At 37.9% G+C, this 21,975-nt stretch overlaps 1 protein-coding gene across 1 annotated transcript; it reads right to left on the bottom strand.

Moving 5' to 3' along the window:
- Window positions 1–7,838: 7,838 nt before the first annotated feature.
- On the bottom strand, window positions 7,839–8,888 carry LOC107469936 (uncharacterized). The gene has a single exon (XM_016089322.1). It carries the CDS (start codon window positions 8,886–8,888, stop codon window positions 7,839–7,841), a length of 1,050 nt encoding a protein of 349 aa, XP_015944808.1.
- Window positions 8,889–21,975: the final 13,087 nt, after the last annotated feature.

The following is a 21,975-nucleotide window of genomic DNA, read 5'->3' as shown; positions in this document are numbered from 1 at the left end:
ATTACAAAAGTTGCCGGCGGAGATTCTGGGCCGGATTTCAACCCAGTTTTCGGCCCAGAAACACAGATTAAAGTCAGGGAACATGCAGAGACTCATCAGGCTTTTCATAATTCATAATTTTTAGTTTTAGATGTAGTTTTTAGTAAGAGAGGTTCTCTCCTCTCTCTTAGGATTAGGATTAGGATTAGAATTTATTTTAGGATTAGGATTTCTTTTCACTTCAGGATTATTTCATCTTCATATCAGGTTCAATGTTCCTTTTATTTATTTCCTCAATTTAGTTTATGGATTCCTATGTTTAACTCAACTTCTTTATTTGGCTACAACTGCCCATGTTACTTTTGATACTTTTATTAATTCAATTTGAAGTATTTCAGATCTAAGATTCTTATTTAGCTTTTTATATTATTGGCTTTAATTGATTAACTGGAAGCTCTTGAGTTCTCAACTATTCATGATTGATTGTTATGTCGGCTAATTAACTGGAATTCCAATAACTCTAGTCTTTCCTTAGGAATTGGCTAGGACTTGGAAAATCTAACCAACTGGTTCACTTGACTTACCCTTGCTTACGCAAAGGTTAACTAAGTAGGATTAACTTCCATTCTTATAGGAGTAACCAGGATAGGACTTTCGAATTTTCATATCTTGCCAAGAGTTTATTTTATAGTCAATTATTTATTTTATTTGTCCTTTAATTTACTTGTTCCCGACTTTCAAAACTCCAATTTACAAAACCCATAACCAATAATAAGAACATACCTCCCTGCAATTCCTTGAGAAGACGACCCGAGGTTTGAATACTCGGTTATCAATTTTAAAAGGGTTTGTTACTTGTGACAACCAAAACGTTTTTAAGAAAGGTTGATTGCTTGGTTTAGTAACTATACCTACAACGAGAGTTTACTATAACTTCTAAACCATCAATCTTCAGTTCTTCATAGAGCTTATTGGAAGTCCAAGCTTTGGTGGAAGTTTCAGGATGTGTTCAAGCACAAGCCACCATAACAAGGAGCTCATCAAATGTCCAACTTAAGGACTATAACTAAAAGTGCTAGGTGGGAGACAACCTACCATGGTATGATCGTTAAATCCTTTTTCAATTATAATTTTATTTAGTTTTGTTTGTTTTTGAATTTTATTTTATTTTATTTCATTGAACCTGGAATTATTCATAACATCCGCATTAGCATTGCATTCTGCATTTTTGCATATAAAAAAAAAACACGCACTCGACGTGTAAGCGTCGCTGACGCGTCCGCGTCACAAGTGCATTGGGAAGAAAAGAAAATTGAATAGAAAGTCACGCGAGAGCGTGGCTGGAGGCGTGCCTTAGGCACAACCATGCCAACGCGACCGCGTCAATAACGCGTCCGCGTCATTCTGAAAAAGAGCCTCCCACGCGTCCGCGTCACCCACGCAAACGCGTGGCCCTGTAAAATCGACGTAAACGGGTGTATGGTAGCAAATTGTGATGGAGTGGGGCTGGAATCATGCTACAAGCACAAGCTCTACCACGCGAACGCGTGCTCCACGTGTCCGCATCGTTTTCAAAATATAGCCATTCACGCGATCGCGTCAACCACACGGACGCGTCACCCTAAAATTTGGCGAATGAGTTCCAAACAGAGAGTTGCGCGAATGCGAAGCTGCTCTTGCGCCAATAGCACAAATCAACTCACGCGACCGCGTGACCCACGCGTTCGTGTCACTTGAAAACACCGCACACCACGCAACCGCGTCACTCACGTGTCCGCGTCACATGCAGCGCACAGCTTATCCAGATCAGCCAAATATCTTATCTTTTCTTCCCCAAATCCTATTTTTTCTTATCCCTTTTTATTTCTTTCTTCTCCCTTCTTCCTTCTTCCTTCTTTCTCACTTTCTACATCCTTTTTTTTACCACCATTATCAAGGTTTTTCTTTTCTTCTTCCCTCTTTACTTTTCTATTTTTATTCTTATTTTTATGTTTTCTTCTTCTTTTTCTTTTTACTTTCATTGTCTATGTTTTTTTTTCTTTCTTTTTCTTTTAATTGGTGTTGGAAATTTATTTGGGTCATTATTTTCTATATTTTGCTTGTGGATTATTAAGGAATTGTTTGACAATTATATATTACTTTTTATAGGGTTGCTTGCATGTTCAATTTAATACTTTCAATAACCTATTTACCATGCATGCTAAGTGTTTGTGAAAAAGCCCGTATTGCATCATGCACTACTTTTATGTTATCCTACTACTTCAATGCCTGTTTTTCACAAAACCCCTTTTATATGTTATTAATTAAAATATAATTGTCAATACAAACAGATTGTTAGTTTGAAAGAGATGATAATCTAACTCGGACATTTAGTGCTTGATCTATGCTACTCATGCCTTTGCCAGCATGCCAATAAACATCTTGCATTTAATTGTCATTACATGCACTTGCTATATTTCCATTGATGAACTTTTCACATGAAGTCATGACCATGTGTTAACGACATCCCTCTTTACCGTGCATTGATTATCATACTATCCTCTCCCTTGCTCGAACCCTTAGCTTTACATGTACTTATTTTTTCCCTTTTTTTAGGATGGCCACCAAGAAAGGAAAAGAGAAAGCTACTCCCAAACCATCAGCAAGAAAAGGAACAAAAAGAGCAATAGTTGCGGAACCACTCGTCCACTTGTACATCTCTGCATGCACCGAGGACGGTGCAATCTTTAAGTGTGGGGAGATCGATACCGACTTCCAGGGGTTAGTTACCTTCTTTTCAACACCAATATTCTATTTTCTTTGTTTGTTCATTGTTGCATTTGCATATTTGATTGCATGTTTGTTTAATTTTATGCATTTAGTTACTACTTGGTTGAAGTAATATTTTCTTTTTCAATAAATTTTTATAGTATTTCACTAATTTAAATTGAAAATTTTTGTTAAATTTGTTTGAAGTTGTATTTGGAACATAGTTTAAAAAGCTAAGAACACACAACCCATAAGATTTTGAGCCTAATTACATGGTTACACTATTTAAACCATGAATTTTATTCTTGTGTGTTTTCTTCCCTATGATTGCAATCTTTACTTTGTTTGGTTCTATATGTCCAATGTTTAGTATATTTACATGCTTGCATATGATTGAGGCCATTATTTATTTTTGCTCACTTATCCCAAATAAGCCTACCCTTTTATGTCACCCTTGTTAGCCACTTTGAGCTTTTTAATCCCATTTATTCTATATTTTACCACATCACTAGCCTTAAGCGGAAAACAATTAATTACCCTAATTGAATCTTTGGTTAAGCTTAAGATAGAGATTGTGTATCAACTAAGTGTGGGAAAACTGTGGGAACATGGGTTAATAAGGGAATGTGTTATGTTTTTTACTTTGATAAAATATTGGAAATTTGGGTACCTACTCATGTGAGACCAAAAAAAAAATCCATGTGCATTGATATGTTATGTTTATTTCCAAGTAAAAAAAAGAGAGAAAAAGAGAAAAATCCAAAAATATTCAATAAATAAGTAAATAAATAAGGGGACAAAATTACCCCAATGCAAGGTTAAGTTAATAAAAATATCAATTCATATGTGATAAAATTAAAATAAAGGTTGATGCATGAGTATGTAATGCAAAAGTGGGAATTTTGGGTAGCTAGGCATGAATTTAAAAGTATATAGAGTGTGTGTATAGGTGAGAGCTTAGGTTAGTCAAAGATTCATATTATAGCTCACTTGGCCATACATATACCCTCACCCTTACCTTAGCCCCATTACAACGCTGAAAAGACCTCATGATGTTTGCATTGGTATACTAAATATTTGTTGATTGGTTAGATGAAGAACAAAGTTTAGAAAGCATGATTGGAGAGGAGTAGAGTGAATTATCCTATACACTTGAGAGACTAGAGTGATATACACTACCAGTGAGGGTTCAATGCTTGATTCTATATTCCCTGCTTTCATGAGCTACCTTCTTACAAGTTTACTTGTTTTTACTGTATGGTTTGAATTAGTGGAATTTGATTTATGTTTGTCTTGTAGAACTTATTTATTTTTAACCAAGTAGGTAGAAGCATTTCACATTTAGTTGCATTCATATAGATATGTTTCATTTCATACATTCTACCATTCCCCTTCACTCATTTAGTTCTCTTGAGCTTAGCATGAGGACATGCTAATATTTAAGTGTGGGGAGATTGATAAACCACTATTTTATGGTTTATCTTGTGTTTAATTGAGTGGTTTTTATCAAGTCTTTGCACACTTATTCATACTATTTGCATGGTTTTACAATTCCTTCCCAGAATTCGTTCTATGATTGAAAACTTGCTTCATAGAGTCTTTAATTTGTGTATTTTAATCATCTCTTATTATCATTTGATGCCTTGGTATGTGTGTTAAGTGATTTCAGAGTTTATAGGGCAGGAATGGCTCAGAGGATGGAAAGGGAGCATGCAAAAGTGGAAGGAATACAAGAAACTGAAGGAATTGCCAAAGCTGTCAACCTGACCTCTTCGCACTCAAACGGTCATAACTTGAGCTACAAAGGTTCAAATGATGCAGTTTTAGTTGCGTTGGAAAGCTAACGTCTAGGGCTTCGAAATGATATATAATTTTATATAGTGCCGATACAGCTAGGTGATGCGAATGCGTGCTCCACTCGGATGCATGGCAGTGACAAAAATCAAGGTGATAGAATTCGCAATCAGCGATTTCTGGGCTGTTTTTGACCCAGTTTTCGGCCCAGAAAACATAGATTAGAGACTATAAAGTGGGGGAATCCATTCATTCATCATCATTCATTTATAATTCACAATTTTAGTTTTTAGATGTAGTTTTAGAGAGAGAGGCTCTCTCCTCTCTCTTAGGATTTAGGATTTCTTCTTCTCAATTTCCAGGTTTAATGTTCCTTTTATTTATTTTCCCAGTTTAATTTATGAATGTTTTCATGTTAGATTTGATTTCTTTTATTAATGCAAATTGAGGTATTTCAGATTTATGATTTTTACTTAGCTTTTTATATTCTTGGCTTTAATTGATGAATTAATAAATTGGAGACCCTTGAGTTGGAAGACTCAAGAGTTAATTGGTGATTGGCTCTCTGGCCGCTAACACTAATCCTTCCCAAGGGAGAGGATTAGGACTTGTGCCTAGAAGTTAGCTCCTAACTTAATTTTTCTTTATTTAGTAAAGGATAACTAAGTAGAACAACAACCAATTACCATTACACTTGGAAAATCCAACAGGGATAGAACTTCCAATTAATCATTCTACCAGTCAATGTTTTTTATTTAGATATATATAAATCTCTTTTAATGTATATTGCTTTAATTTATAATTATATCCATGCCTATTACCCAAACTCCGAATTTCCTAGAAAACTCATAACCAATAATAAGAATACTTCCATGTAATTCCTTGAGAAGATGACCCGAGGTTTGAATACTTCGGTTTATAAATTTTACTAGGTTTGTTACTTGTGACAACCAAAACTTTTGTACGAAAGGATTTTCTATTGGTTTAGAAGCTATACTTACAATGCGATTATATTTGTGAATTTCTTTACCGATAGAAATCCGATCGTCACTGCCCAATTGTTTGAGGGTGATAAGGTGTTGCAACCTTTTGTTTCACTCCATATCTCAAGAGGGGGGCTTCCAATGATCTGTTGCAGAAGTGGCTCCCTACATCACTAATAAGAGCTCTGGGGACTCCAAATCGGCTGAAGATGTTCCTCCTAAGGAAGTTCATGACTACCTTGTTATCATTTGTTGGTGCTGCAATGGCCTCCATCCCCTTAGATACATAGTCCACTGCCACTAGAATGTACTTGTTTGAGTATGAGGTAGGGAAATGACCCATGAAGTCAATTCTCCATACATCAAACAACTCAAGTTCTAGGATAAACTGTTGTGGCATCTCATTCTTCTTGGGTAGATTGCCAGCTCTTTGCCATTCATTGCACCTTGACACCAATTTCTTAGCAACTTTAAATATTATTGGCCAAAAGAATCCACATTGGAGCACCTTTGCTGCTATTCTTTCTCCACTAAAATGGCCTCCATATGCAGATCCATGGCATTGCTACAACAGTTCTTGCCCTTCTTCTTATAAAATACATCTCCTCAAGATTCCATCAACACCCTTTTTGAACAAGTATGTCTCATCCCAGATGTAGTGTTTAGCATCATTGAGTAGCTTCCTCCTCGTGTGCTTGTTGATGTTGGTGGGAAACTTCCTAATAGCCTTGAACTTGGCTATATTAGCAAACCAAGGGCTTTCTTGAATCATTATCATCTGCTCATCAGGGAAACTTTCATTCACTTCAAGTTGCTGTGCTTCATCCTCTTCATGTGGGATTCTTGATAAATGATCAGCCACCTTGTTCTCTGCTCCACTTCTATCTTTTATCTCTATGTTGAATTCTTGAAATAGCAAGACCCACCTTATCAACCTAGGCTTGGATTCTTGCTTGGTCAACAGATATTTGAGGGCTGCATGATCAGTGAAAATAGTAACTTTTGAGCCAATACGATATGATCTAAACTTATGAAAAGCAAAGACTATGGCTAAAAGTTCCTTCTCTGTAGTGGTGTAGTTCCTTTGATTCTCATTGAGGACTTTGCTAGCATTGTAAATAACATACACTAGCTTGTCTTTCCTTTGTCCTAGAACAGCACCAACAGTGAAATCAGATGCATCACACATTAATTCAAAGGGTAGATCCCAGCTAGGTGGTGCTATAATAGGTGCAGAGAAAAGTCTATTTTTAAGTTCACCAAAGGCTAATATACACTCTCTATCAAAAACAAAGGGAGTATTTGAGAAAAGTAGGTTGCTGAGGGGTTTGGCAATCTTTGAAAAATCTTTTATAAACCTCCTATAAAACCCAACATGTCCCAAAAAGCTTCTAATTGCCTTGACATTGCAAGGTGGAGGCAACTTCTCAATTACTTCCACCTTTGCCTTCTCTACTTCTATGCCCTTCTCAGAGATCTTATGACCAAGAACCACCCCTCCAGTTACCATGAAATGGCACTACTCCCAGTTTAAAACCAGGTTGGTTTATTGGCATCTCTTTAGCACCATGGCAAGATGATGTAGGCAATCAGAATATGAATCACCAAACACAAAGAAGTCGTCCATAAACACTTCTATGAACTTCTCAATCATGTCTGAAAAGATGGAGAGCATGCACCTTTGGAATGTTGCAGGTGCATTACATAATCCAAAGGGCATTCTCCTATAAGCAAAAACTCCATAGGGACAAGTAAAAGAGGTTTTCTCCTGATCCTTTGGGTCTATAACTATTTTGTTGTAGCTAGAGTAGCCATCCAGAAAGCAGTAATATTCATGTCCTGCGAGTCTTTCAAGCATCTGGTCCATGCAAGGTAGGGGGAAGTGGTCTTTCCGGGTGGCTTCATTAAGTTTCCTATAGTAAATGCACATGCGCCATCTTGTCACTGTTCTTGTAGGTATTAGTTCATTTTTCTTGTTTGGTACAACAGTGACCCGTCCTTTCTTAGGAACCACTTGGACAGGGCTTACCCAAGGGCTGTCTGAGATAAGGTAAATCACCCCTACTTGCCATAGTTTCAACACCTCCTTTTGGACTACCTCATTCATTGTTGGGTTCAGCCTTCTCTGTTGCTATCTTGAGGGCTTTGCACCTTCCTTAAGTAGGATCTTGTGCATGCACATTGAAGGACTGATTCCCTTTAGATCCGCAAGTGTCCAACCTATAGCATCCTTATGTTGTTTTAACACTTGGATTAACTCCTCTTCTTGTTCCTCCTTCAGGTTTGAGTTAATGATCACTGGGTATGTATTGTTATCACCCAAGTAAGCATATTTTAAACTTGGGGTAGAATCTTCAGTTCCAACTTTGGTGCCCCCAATTCCATCTTGCTTGTCTTGTCTATCATGACTGGTTTGTCCATAGCCTCTAGTGGTAGCTCACCATATGAGACTTGATGATCTTGCTCTTGAGTTTCTTCACATTGTTCTTCCTTTAGGACTCCTTGATCCAAGTTTTCAATGGTATCCACCATCATGCATTCATTAATGGCTTCCTTGGGGTAACTCATTGCCTTGAAGACATTGAAAACCATTATCTCTTCATGTAATCTCAAGACTAGCTCCCCTTTTTGAACATCAATTATGGCTCCAGCAGTAACTAGGAATGACCTTCTTAGGATGATTGAGGTGTTGGCTTCTTCCTCCATGTCAAGCACAACAAAATCTGCTGGGAAGATGAATTCCCCCACTTTCACCAATAGATCTTCCACCACACCATGGGGAAATTTAAACGTTCTGTCAGCTAATTGGAGTGCCATTCTTGTTGGCTTGGCTTCCTCTATTCTCATTCTTTTTATCATGGCCAAAGACATGAGGTTTATGCTTGCTTCGAGATCACATAATGCCTTCTCAATGTTCATATTCCCAATGATACAGGGGATTTGGAAGCTCCCATGATCTTTTAGTTTCTGGGGAAGCTTCTTTTGTATTATGGCACTACACTCCTCAGTGAGCACTACAGTCTCTTTCTCTCCCCAATTCCTCTTCCTTGTCATGAACTCCTTTAAAAATTTAGCATAGAGTGGCATTTGTTCTAGTATCTCAGCAAAAGGTATGTTGATCTGGAGCTTCTTGAAGATTTCTAGGAATCTAGAGAACTGGCTGTCTTTTCCATCCTTCCTCAGTCTTTGTGGGTAGGGTGCCTTCGACACATAAGGCTTTAGGACTTGCTTTGGTGGGGATGGTGCAGGGATCTCTTCTTCCTTCTTGGTTTTAGGTTCCCTTGCAGTTTCTTCTTCTTGGTGGCTTTGAATTGGTGTTGTTTCTTCTACAACCTTTCCACTTCTTAGTGTTATGGCCTTACACTCTCCTCTTGGGTTAACCATGGTGTCACTAGAAAAGGTATGTGTGGACATAGGTATTTGCTTATATAAGCTCCATAATTGTGCCTCCAACTTTGAAATCGCTGCCCCTTAATTATTTATGTTAGATCTGACCTCTTCCTGATTAGCATCTATCTTTCTATCAGCCTGTAGCTATCTTTCCAAAATCGTGAAGATAGTTCCGGTCAGTTGTGTTGACAATTGTGGTATGGCTACCTCCAATTTTGAGAAACTGCTGTTGGTTTCACATGGTTGCAGGGTGGGGGTTGATGTATCTTGGTAGAGGCTGTTGTGTGTTTGCTATTTGGGGTGATATGATGTGTTTTATGAGTTATGGTAGGGTCTGTTGTTGCTTGATTGGTGGTTGGGGTTGTGGTTGGGGTGATGATTAGAGTGATATGGTTTGTGGTCTTGTTGGTTTCCCAACCCAAAATTCGGGTAGTTCTTCCAACCTAGGTTGTATGTCTTAGAGTTTGGATCATATGGTGGTCTAGATGGGTTTGTTCACATAGTTTTCCTGCTTCCATTCACATTTAGCTTCTGGTGCATCTTCTTTTTGTGGTGGTGCTTGAGCTTGGACAACTAAGACTTGGCTTGCCTCAACCTTCTTTGTTAAGGCTGCTAATTGTGCTGCGATTGCCTTGTTTTGAGCTAACAAGGCATCCATAGAGTTGAGTTCCAGCACTCCTCTTTTTTCAGCTCTTTCTGAAGCATAGAAGTATTCATTTTTTGGCTATAGTCTCAATGACATCTATGGCTTCTTTGATGGTTTTCTTCTTGTTGGGTGAACCCCTTGAAGAGTGGTCCACAGCTTTTTTTGCTTCATATGATAGCCCTTCATAGAAGATGTGTAGTTGAACCCATTCGTTGAACATATCCGGAGCGCACTTTCTTATCAAGTCTCTGAACCTCTCTCAGGCCTCATAAAGTGTTACACCATCTTGCTGTCTGAAGGTTTACACCTCAGTTCTCAATTTATTAACTCTTTGTGGTGGTAGAATCTTGCTAGAAACGTGTTCACTACTTCATCCTAAGTGGTCAAGCTCTTCTTGGGAAATGCCTCCAACCATTTTGCTGCCTTATCTCTGAGTGAGGAAGGGAACAAGAGTAGCTTGTAAGTGTCAGGGTGTACACCATTGGATTTTACAGTGTCGCATATCCTCAAGAATGTAGTGAGATGTTGGTTTGGGTCCTCTTGGGCACCCCCTCCAAATGAACAATTATTCTAGACAAGTGTGATGAGTTGAGGTTTCAACTCAAAGTTGTTAGCATGGATTGTTGGCTTCAGAATGCTACTGCCACAGTTTCCTGGATTTGGGTTGACGTAGGAGCCTAAGACTCTCCTCTCTTGCCCAACATGATTGCCAGCTTCCTCTCCAACATGGTTATGCACCACTTCCTCCATAATCGCTTCTAGATCTTGCTCCACTACTTCCTCTCCAATTATGCCTTTGCCTTTTGCTTCCCTCCTTAATCTAAAGAAGGTCCTCTCAGGTTCACTATTGAAGGAGGATGAAGTTTCTCCCCTTTTACCTGTCATACATTCAACAAATAGCCAGCAGAGGACAAGTGAAGTGAAAATTCTTGTTAAAGTTAGTGGTTAGCTTGGTTAATGCAATTGATCAAACAGTTAATATGGCAGTAAAAAGATTGGTAATATGAATAATGAGTAACTAAAATGATTAAAGCAAAAACAAAATAAAATAAGAAAGAAGAGAAAAGAAATTGAAAAGGAATTAACAAGGTAATTAAAATGCTTAATCTAGCTCTCCAATCAATTTAGTAATTGTCAAATTCAAACCAATCCCCGGCAACGGTGCCATAAAACTTGACGACTGGAATTCACTACCCTCAAAATTTTGATTATGAACCCGTTCTTTTGGCAAGCACACAAAAATTATCGTCAAGTAATAACCCACAATGGAGTGAGATCGTATCCACAGAGATTGGTAGATTTGAGCAATTCTAATCAATTGGTGAATTAGTCAAGCTGAGCAATATAGAGTATGATTGAAGAATTGTAAATAATTATAAAATTGTAAAGGAGCAGGAAAGTAAATGACTCAAAGATAAAGAGAAGCAGTAAAGTGTATAAAAGAAAATGGCGATAATGTAAAGTGCAGAATCATAAATATCTTAATTGTAAGTGGGAATAGGGATTGACAGAATAGTAAAGAAAGCTATAAAGAATGTGGAGGATAAGAATAGGGGAGTTCATTGAGATTGGGAGATATTGTTCTCTTTGGATTAAATCCAGCTCATCTCATCTTCAATCATGCAACTCAATGACCTCTTGGCAATCATGATTGATTAAGACCCAATCCCTTGGTGGCTCAATCTCTCAAATCTTGATAATCAGCCAATTCATTGGTCTAATTGCTCTCGAAGAGAGATATGCTTGGTCTCTGATTATACCACACATCCTTGTAGATCTAGAATAGACGGTGGATTATATGTCACCATATCCAATCAACAAAACCCATATCTACTCATATGTGAGAAGGGATTTCAAGCATGGTTTCATGTTTCCTTTTCCAAGGTTCCCATGAAACCCATTTTTCATTCAACCTCTTTGTCAAGATAATTGAACACTAGCATTAAAACGAAATTCCTTCTAGCAAATCAAAGAGAAGATGAAGAGAAGAAGAAATTCACTATCATTAATCCATCAAGTACAACAGAGCTCCCTCTCTCAAATAGAGGGAATTTAGCTACTCATAGCTTAAAAAAAAGTACAAGAGATGGAAGAGATGATGTGAAAGTAAATCTAAATCCACTTTAACAAACTACTACCCAACCCCTTTCTCAATACTCTCAGGGGTTATTTATTCTACTCCTAGTGCTGGAATAAAGAAAATACGACAGAGGAAAAGAAAATTACAATTGGAGGGAAAGAAAACCCAATAAACATGACCTTCCATCTTGGAGTGTGACAGGCGCTTGAGCGGCGTGCCACGCCCAGCCTCCAATTTTGCTTGGTGCGCCACGCCTAGCTCTCAAGTGGCACGCACCCATGTGTTGATATCCTTGGCGTGCCAAGCGTTCGATCCCAAGTGGCACACTCAAGGTCTTTTCAAGCTTTTGGTTAGCCTGGTGTGCCACGCCTTCGAGCCCAAGTGGCACGCACAGGCCTTTGTTGGGTCTTTGTTAGCCTGGCATGCTACGCCTTCGATCCCAAGTGGCACGCCTAGTCCTTTGTCTTCCTCTTCTCCTTTCTAGAAAGTTAAACTAGCGTGGCACGTCCGGGGTCTGGCATGCCACGCCCATTGTATATGTGTCACTCCCTTTTCTGGAAAATAGAGCTGGCGTGCCATGCTCAGTGTCCTTTATACTCCAGTAGCTGGCATGCCACGTCCAAAATTCAAGTGGCACACCTAGATGATCAATGAGGGTTGGCGTGCCATGCCTTGGCATCCAAGTGGCATGCCTAAGTGAGGATGAGAGCCTGGCGTGCCACGCCTTCGATCTCAGGTGGCACACCCAACTCTTCTTGCCCTTTTCTAGCATTGGTGTGCCACGCCTGGGTCTTCAAGTGGCACGCCCAAGTGATGGTTGAGGGCTGGCGTGCCACGCCTTTGATATCAAATGGCACGCCCAGCTTTACTTGGCCTTCTTTAAATCTTGGCGTGCCATGCCTGGGTCTTCAAGTGCGACGCCCAAATGATGGTTTGGGGCTGGCATGCCACGCCTTCTACATCAAGTGGCACGCGTAGCTTTACTTGGCCTTCTCTAGCATTGGCGTGGCACGCCTGGGTCTTCAAGTGGCATGCCCAAGTGATGATTGAGAGCTGGCGTGCCACGCCTTCGACATCAAGTGGCACACCTAGCTTTACTTGGCCTTCTCTATCATTGGCGTGCCACGCTTGGGTCTTCAAGTGGCACGCCCAAGTGATGGTTAATGGTCCTGACGTGCCACGTTCTCTTGTGGCTTCTAGCATTGCTCTCTAGAAAACTGTACCAGCGTGCCATGCCCAGCTCCTGGCGTGCCACGCCCATGTATTTGCATGACGTTTGCTCCAAGTGGCACGCCAGTTTCACACGCCAGTTTCACACGCCCAGCTCTATTTTCTTATTTTCTTCCCTTTTTGTTGCACTTTTCACCTGAAATTCAGCACTAACCCATTTCAAAGCAATATACCATAATATTCATCAATTACCTCATGAAATTACATTGAAATAATGAATATGTGCTCTTTTTATGGTCATTTTGCATAAGTAAAAAGGGTAAATTATGCAAGTCATCAGTACGCGTGGGTGACGCGTACGCGTGGAATGGTGCTTGATGGGGGAAAAATGTCAGTAAAGAATTTTCACAAAATTAATCACGTTGTAAGTATAGATCTAAACTGACAATGAAACCTCAATCAAATTTAATTTTTTGTCACTTAAGCAAACCCCATAAAATTAACCGAAGTATTAAATCTCGGGTCCTCTCTCAAGGAATTGCAGGGAGGTGTACTTATAATTGGTTATGGAAAAGTAAATTTTTTGGGTTTTTAAATGTTGAACAAGGAATGTAAAATGATAATAAAATAAACCAAAACTAAGAAAAATTCTTAGCATGGATTGATAATTAGAAGTCCTATCCTAATTGTCATTATCAATTGTGATGGTAATTGCCTTTTGCTTTCACTTAGTTAACCTCTAACTATGAAGGAAAGTCAAGTGGATAAATCAATTTGATTCCTCAAGTCTTAGTCAACTCCTTAGGAAAGACTAGCTTTAGTGGAATTCAAATCAACTAGAAAGTTTCAATCACCAACCAACAAGTGACTTTGACAATTCAAGAGTCTCCAATTACTCAATCTAAGCTAAGAACATAAAAAGCTAATTAAAAATCCAACGAAGAATTTTATCAAATACTTGGTGGGCACAAAATAAAAGCATAAAAAAGTAATAAGAGAATGTAAGATCTAAAACCAATAATTACAAGATCAATGATAACAAATAAAAGAAGAAGCAATAAACATGAAATACCTCAAATTGCATTAAAAGGGAAATCATATCTAACATGAGAATTCATAAACTAAATTGGCAACGTAAAGTAATCAACAAGGAAAATAAATAAATTAGAATGCTAGAGCAAATAAAAGTAGAAGAGAAACTAAGACCTAAAACCTAGAGAGAGGATAGAGCCTCTTTCTCTAAAAAACTACATCTAAAACCTAAAGTGTGAATAATGAGAAGTGTCTCATTGATTCCTCCACTCTACAGCCTCTAATCTATATTTTTGGGCTTGAAACTGGGTCCAAATCAGCCTAGAAATCACCCCCAGCATTTTCTGATACGTCCAGCATGTGGCTCTGTCACGCATATGCGTCCCACACGTACTTGTCGCTTGTCTGCCTCACTATCCATGCGTACGCATTGCTTAACAGCAAGGAAACTATGGAAAATTACAAATCATTTTGAAGCCCTAGATGTTAACTTTCCAATGCAACTGAAACTGCCTCATTTGGACCTCCATAACTCAAGTTATGATCGATTTAATACGAAGAGGTCAGGCTTTACAGCTTTGCAATTTCTTTAATTTCTTGTATTTCTTCCACTTTTACATGCTTTCTTTCCATCCTCTAAGCCATTTCTTGCCTTATAAATCCTGAAATCACTTAACACACATATCAAGGCATCGAATGGTAATCAGAGAGGATTAAAATTAGCAAATTTAAGGCCAAAGAAACATGTTTTCAATCATAACACAAAATTAGGAAGGAAAATGTAAAACATGCGATTTCTATGAATAAGTGTGAGAATAATGGGTAAAATCTACTGAATTAAGTACAAGATAAACTGTAAAATAGCGGTTTATCAATCTCCGCACACTTAAAAATTAGCATGTCCTCATGCTAAGCTCAAGAGAAACTATAAAGAGTGAAGGCAAAATGGTAGAATGCATGAAATGCAACCTATCTATATGAATGCAACTATATGCTAAAATGTTTCTGCCTACTTGGTTAAAAGTAAACATACTCCCCAAGACAAACATAAATAAATTCCACTAATTCAAATCACACAACAAGATACAAGTAAACTTGCAAGAAGAAAGCTCATGAAAGCCAGGAACATAGAGTCGAGCATCGAACCCTCACTGGAAGTGTATACACTCTAATCACTCTAGTGTTTAAGGGTCGAGTCTCTCGGTTCTCTACTAATCTTGCTCTCTAAGGCTTGCTTTTCTTCTACCAGTCAACACAATTTAATGCAGTAATATACATATCAAGAGGTCTTTTCAAGGGTTGTAATGGTGTTAGTGACAAGGTAGGAATGTATTTGGTTAAGTGGACTAAAATCCAAATCTTTGATCAACCTAAAATTCTCACCTAACCTAAGACATTCCAAGATATTACAATGCAAAACCTAGCCATCCATTAACTATTTTTCCAGAAATTCATGCACCTTGATATCTTATAAGTACAAGTCATATGCATTAGTTCACTTATTTGCATTGGGGCATTTTGTCCCCTTTTTATTTATTTGCTCTTTTTTTTCTTATTTTTCATTATTTTTTTCTTTTTTTTTTCAGTGAATTAATACATGTGATTTATGTTGCATGAACAAGTGCTCAAATTATTTTCACATTTTCATATGAGCATATAAAGTACCCAACCTCCTAAACATGTATTCCCCCAATTCAATTTCTCCACACTTAATTCATGTGCACCTCACTAGTCTAAGCTAATCAAAGATTCAGATTAGGGACAATTATTATTTTACGCCTAGATTTAATGATGTGCTATAATAAAGAACAAAAGGGGTAATATAGGCTCAATATTGGGTTGCAAGGGTAATGATAGGGTAAGGCCATATGGATATGTGAGCTATAGTGAAACAAGGCCTCAATCATATAAGTGTATGCATACATTAAACCATGGAAATATAGAATCAAGCAAGATATAGATCACAATTTTAGAGAGAAAAACACACACCAAAATAACACATTGGTTGATAAAAGGCAACCAATCAAGTAGGCTCAAAATCTCACTGGTTTTGTGTGTTCGAGCTCTAAAACCATGTTCCAAATTAAAAATCTTCAAATAATTTTAACAAAAATTTTGATTTAAATTAGTGAAATGATATAAAATAGTGTATTGGAAAAGAAAATATCACTTCAACCAAATAGCAGTAAAATATGCACAAAGTCTAACAAGCATGCAATCAAACATGCAAATGCAAGCACTAACTATAAAGAAGAATAAAAATTGGTCTTGAAAAGAAAGTAACTAACCCAAGGAAGTCGGTATCGACCTCCCCACACTTAAAGATTGCACCGTCCTCGGTGCATGCAAAGATGGGTGATGAACGGGTTTTCTATCGGTAAAGAAATATAAAAATAATCGCGTTGTAAGTATAGTTTCTAAACCAACAAAAAATTCTTTCGTACAAAAGTATTGGTTGTCACAAGTAACAAACTCCTTTGAAATTGATAACCAAAGTATTTAAACCTCGGGTCGTCTTCTCAAGGAATTGCAGGGAGGTATGATTTATTATTGGTTATGGAAAAGTTATGTTTTTGGGGTGTTTAAAATATGGAACAAGTAATGTAAAATAACAAGTCGTTAAAATAATAACTAATAAAGCTCCTGGCAAGGTATGAGAACTGGAAGTCCCATCCTAGTTATCCTTATCAATGGTGATGAGAATTGGATTTTTCTCCCACTTTGTTAACATCTAACTATGAAGGTAAGTTAAGTGGATGAATTGATTTTGATTCCTCAGCTCTTAGTCTTTCCTTGGGAAAGGCTAGAGTTATTGGAACTCGAATTAATTCTTGAAGAATTCCAATTTTCAGTCAACAATGAGTTTGATAACTCAAGTGTCTCCAATGACTCAACCAAAGCCAAAAGGGAAAAATCTAAATTATTTATATAAGTAAAAGAAAGCAATCATAATTCTGAAATACCTCAAATTATCATAAATGAAGATATCAATTCTAATATGGAAAAGTTCATAAATTAAATTGGAAAAATAAATAAAGGAACACTGAACCTGAGAAGAAGATGAAATCTTAATCCTAATAGAAATCCTAATCCTAAGAGAGAGGAGAGAACCTCTCTCTCTCTCTAAAAACTAAATCTAAATTATGAAAAGTGAAATATGAGTCATCTTCCCTTCACTCCTCCACCTTGCAGCCTTTAATCTGTGTTTTCTGTGCTTAAAACTGGGCCAGAAATAGCCTAGAATTCGCTGGGACCAAATTCAAACACGTGTAGGTTGCTGGAATTTCTGCAGAACGACGCATCCGCGTGATTTAGGCGTGTGAGTCGTTTTGCTGTACGGCCACTATAGCGAATTACATATCAAATTGAAGCCCTGAACTTTAGATTTCCAATGCAACTAGAACCGCATCATTTGGATCTCTGTAGCTCAAGTTATGATTGTTTGAATGCGAAGAGGTCAGGCTGGATAGCTTAGCAATTTCTTCAACTTCTTGTATTCCTTCCACTTTTGCATGCTTCCTTTCCATCCTCTAAGCCATTCATGCCCTATAAAGCCTGAAAGTACTCAACACACAGATCACGACATCGAATGGTAATAAAGGATAATTAAATTTAATATTTCTAAAGCATAGGAAACATATTTTCACATATATCATATCATAAGGAAGGAATTGTAAAACCATGCAAATTCATATGAATAAGTGGGCGAAGAATTGATAAAATCACTCAATTGAGCACAAGATAAATCACAAAATAGTGGTTTATCAACCTCTCCACACTTAAACATTAGCATGTCCTCATGCTAAGCTCAAGAGAAGCTATAAAGGAGTGAAGAGGAATGATAGAGAGTATGCAATGCAGCCTATCTATGTGAATGCAACTACATGCAAAATGTTTCTACCTACTTGGTTAAAAGTAAATAAGTTCTCCAAGACAAATATAAATCAAATTCCACTAATTCAAATTATATAATGAAAGACAAGTAAACTTGTAAGAAGATAGCTCATGAAAGCAGGAAACCTAGAATCAAACATTGAAGCCTTACTTGTAGTGTATATCACTCTAACTTTCAAGTGTCTGGGGTAATTCACTCTAATCTTCTCTGATCATGCTTTCTAGACTTTGTTCTTTAGCTAACCAATCAATAAATATTTAGTATACCAATACAAACATCATGAGGTCTTTTCAAGGTTGTAATGGGGCTGAGGTAAAGGTAAGGATGTATATACAAGGGTAAGTGAGCTAACAAAGTGAATCTTTGATTAGTCTAAGATCTCACCTAACATATACATACTTTATATAATTTAAAATGCTTTACCTAGCTACCCAAATTTTTCCCACTTTTGTATTACATGCTCATGTATCAAACTTATTTTTTGAATTTTGTCCCATGTGCATTGATTCTTTTTATTTTGCATTTGGGGTAATATATTTTTTTGTATCCCCTTATTTAATTACTTCATTATTATTTTTTTTCTTTTTCTTATCAATGCACATGGTAATTTAATTATTTTGATTTCACATGAGCATGCTTCCCAAATTTTCAAATAACTTATTCAATTTAATTCCCTACTTTTTTTCTATCATCCCATGTTCCCATAAAATTCCCCACACTTAAATTATACACAATATCTATCTTAAGCTAACCAAGGATTCAACTTGGGATTTTTATTTTGTTTTTCTGCTTAAAGCTATTAATGTGGTTATAAAACAGAAGAGGATTAAAAAGCTCAAAGTGGCTAACAAGGGTGACATAAAAGGATAGGCTTATTTGGGATAAGTGAGCAAAAACAAGTAATAGCCTCAATCATATGCAAGCATGTAAATACACTAAATAATGGGCATATAGAATGGAATAAAGCAAAGATTGCAATTATAGAGAAGAAAACACACAAGAATAAAATAGTTATGGTTAAATAATGTAACCATATAACTAGGCTCAAAATCGTACAGGTTGTGTGTTCTTAGCTTTTTAAACTATGTTCCAAATACAACTTCAAACAAATTTAAAAAAAAATAAATTTTCAATTTAAATTAGTGAAATACTATAAAAATTTCTTGAAAAAGAAAATATTACTTCAACCAAGTAGTAATGAAATGCATAAAATCAAACAAACATGAAAATGCAACAATTAACAAATTAACACTGGTGTTGATAAAAAAGAAGTAACTAATCCACGAAGATCAGTATCGACCTCCCCACACTTAAAGATTGCACCGTCTTCGGTGCATGCTAAGATGTGTAAGTGGATGGGGGTTGTAGTTCCTCAGCTGGTGCTCTTTTTGTTCCTTTCCTTGCCGGTGGTTTGGGAGTAGCTTTCTCTCTACCCTTCTTGGTGGCCATCCTGAAAAGGGAAAAAGAAAGTAACTATTAAAGCTAAGGGTTAGAGCAAGGAAGAGAACGGGAAAGGTGGTAATCAATGCACAGTAAAGAGGAATGACGTTAACACATGGTCATGACTACATGTGAAAAGTCACCAATGAAAATATAGCAAGTGCATGTGATGACAGTTAAATACAAGATATTTATTGGCATACCGGCAAAGACATGAGTAGCATAGATCAAGCATTCAATGTCCAAGTTAGATTACCAAGCCTTTCAAACTAACAATATGTTTGTATGGACAATTATAAATAATTAATAAAATATAAAAAGGGTTTTGTGAAAAACAGGCATGAAAGTAGGATAACAGAAAAGTAGTGCGTAATGCCATACGGGCTTTTTTGCAAACACTTAGCATGCATGGTAAATAAGTTATTGAAAGTATTAAATTGAACATGCAAGCAACCCTATAAAAAGTAATATATAATTGTCAAACAATTCCTTAATAATCCAAAAGCAAAATAATGACCCAAATAAATTTCCAACACCAATTAAAAGAAAAAGAAAGAAAAAAGAAAAAGAAGGGAAAGAAAAGATTTAGATTTGGGGAAGAAAAGAGAAGATAGTTGGCAGTGACTTGGATAAGCTGTGCGCCGCTTGTGAGGTGAACGCGTCAGTGACGCGGACACATCAGTGACGCGGTCGCATGGTGTGCGGTGTTTTCAAGTGACGCGAACGCGTGGGACACGCGGACGTGTGACTCGATTTGTGCTAGTGGCGCGAGAGCAGCCTTGCGTACACACAACTCTCTGTTTAAATGCATTTTTTTGCCAAAAATCTGGGGTGACGCGTTCGCGTGGTTGACGCGATCGCGTGAATGGCCATATTTTGAAAATGACGCGGATGCGTGGGGCACGCGTTTGCGTGGTAAGGCTTGTGCTTCTAGCACCGTTCCAGCCCCACTCCATCACAACGTGCTGCCATATACCCGTTTATGTCGAGTTTATAGGGCCACGCGTTCGCGTGGGTGACGCGGACGCGTGTGAGGCATTTTTCCCACATGACGCGGATGCGTCAGCGAAGTGGTCGCGTGGATCAATTTGTGCCAAAGGCACGCCTCCAGCCACACTTTCGCATGACTCTCTGTTCAATTTTTTTTCTTCCCAACGCACATTTGACGTGGACGCGTCAGTGACGCTGTCGCATCGCGGAATTTTTTTTAAATATTCAAAATGCAGAATGCAGTGCTAATATGAATGTTATGCATGATTCTAGGTTCAATCAAAACTCAAAAACAAACAAAACAGACTAAAATTAAAACTGAAAAAGGAACGATCATACCATAGTGGGTTGTCTCCCACCTAGCACTTTTAGTTAAAGTACTTTAGTTGGACATTTGGCGAGCTCCTTGTCATGGTGGCTTATTGGTGCACGAAATTGCAATAACACTTTTTGCAATCTGCACAACTAACCAGCAAGTGCACTGGGTCGTCCAAGTAATACCTTACGTGAATAAGGGTCGAATCCCACGGAGATTGTTGGTTTGAAGCAAGCTATGTTTATCTTATTATTCTTAGTCAGGATGCCAACAACAGTGTTTTTCAAGTTTAGTGAAGAAAGGGAAAAGGGCATAAAATAAATACTTGTTATGCAGTAATGGAGAATATGTTGGAGTTTTGGAGATGCTTTGTCTGATTTATTCCTGTAATGTAATATTCCATCCATGGAAAAGTGCAAAGTTCCCTCCATGGCAAGCTGTATGTAGGGTGTCACCGTTGTCAATGGCTACTTCCCATCCTCTCAGTGAAAATGGTCCAAATGCTCTGTCACAGCACGGCTAATCATCTGTCGGTCCTCAATCAGGTTGGAATAGAATCCAATGATTCTTTTGCGTTTGTCGCTAATGCCCAGCCTTCAGGAGTTTGAAGCTCATCACAGTCATTCAATCTCGGAATCCTACTCGGAATACCACGGACAAGGTTTAGACTTTCCGGATTCTCATGAATGCCGCCATCATAGCTTATACCACAAAGATTCTGATTAGAGAATCTAAGAGAAGCTCATTCAATCTGATGTAGAACGGAGGTGGTTGTAAGGCACATGTTCATGGATTGAGGAAGATGATGAGTGTCACGGATCATCGCCCTCTTCATAATTAAGCGCAAATGAACATCTTAGATAGGAACACACACATTTGAATGGAGAAATAGAAACAATTGCATTAATTCATCAAGACGCTGCAGAGCTCCTCACCCCCAACAATGGAGTTTAGAGACTCATGCTGCCAAAGAGTGTATAATTCAGATCTGAAAATGTCATGAGGTACAAGATAAGTCTCTAAAAGTTGTTTAAATAGTAAACTAGTAACCTAGGTTTACAGAATATGAGTGGACTAAGATAATTGGTGCAGAAATCCACTTCTGGGGCCCACTTGGTGTGTGATGGGGCTGAAACTAAAGCTATCCACGAGCTGAGGCTTTTCTTGGAGTTGAACTCCAAGTTATAACGTGTTTTGGGCGTTCAACTCCGGATCATGACGTGTTTCTGGCGTTTAACTCCAGACAGCAGCATGTTCTTGGCGTTCAACGCCCCGTTACATCATCTATCTTCGCACAAAGTATGAACTATTATATATTGCTGGAAAGCCCTGGATGTCTACGTTCCAACGCCGTTGAGAACGCGCCAATTGGACTCCTGTAGCTCCAAAAACTCCATTCCGAGTGCAGGGAGGTCAGGATCCAACAGCATCAGCAGTCCTTTTTCAGCCTAACTCAGATTTTTGCTCAGCTCCCTCAATTTCAGCCAGAAATTACCTGAAATCACAGAAAAA

Source organism: Arachis duranensis, chromosome 10 (genome assembly GCF_000817695.3).
Source record: "Arachis duranensis cultivar V14167 chromosome 10, aradu.V14167.gnm2.J7QH, whole genome shotgun sequence".
Classification (NCBI taxonomy): Eukaryota; Viridiplantae; Streptophyta; class Magnoliopsida; order Fabales; family Fabaceae; genus Arachis; species Arachis duranensis.
The sequence above is the reverse complement of the archived record's forward strand: the minus strand, read 5'-3'. Positions and strand labels throughout refer to the sequence as shown.

What these genes read in the sequence shown, in the direction of transcription:
- LOC107469936 (XM_016089322.1), bottom strand. Translation starts at nt 8,888, where the DNA reads ATGGTTAACCCAAGAGGAGAGTGTAAGGCCATAACACTAAGAAGTGGA.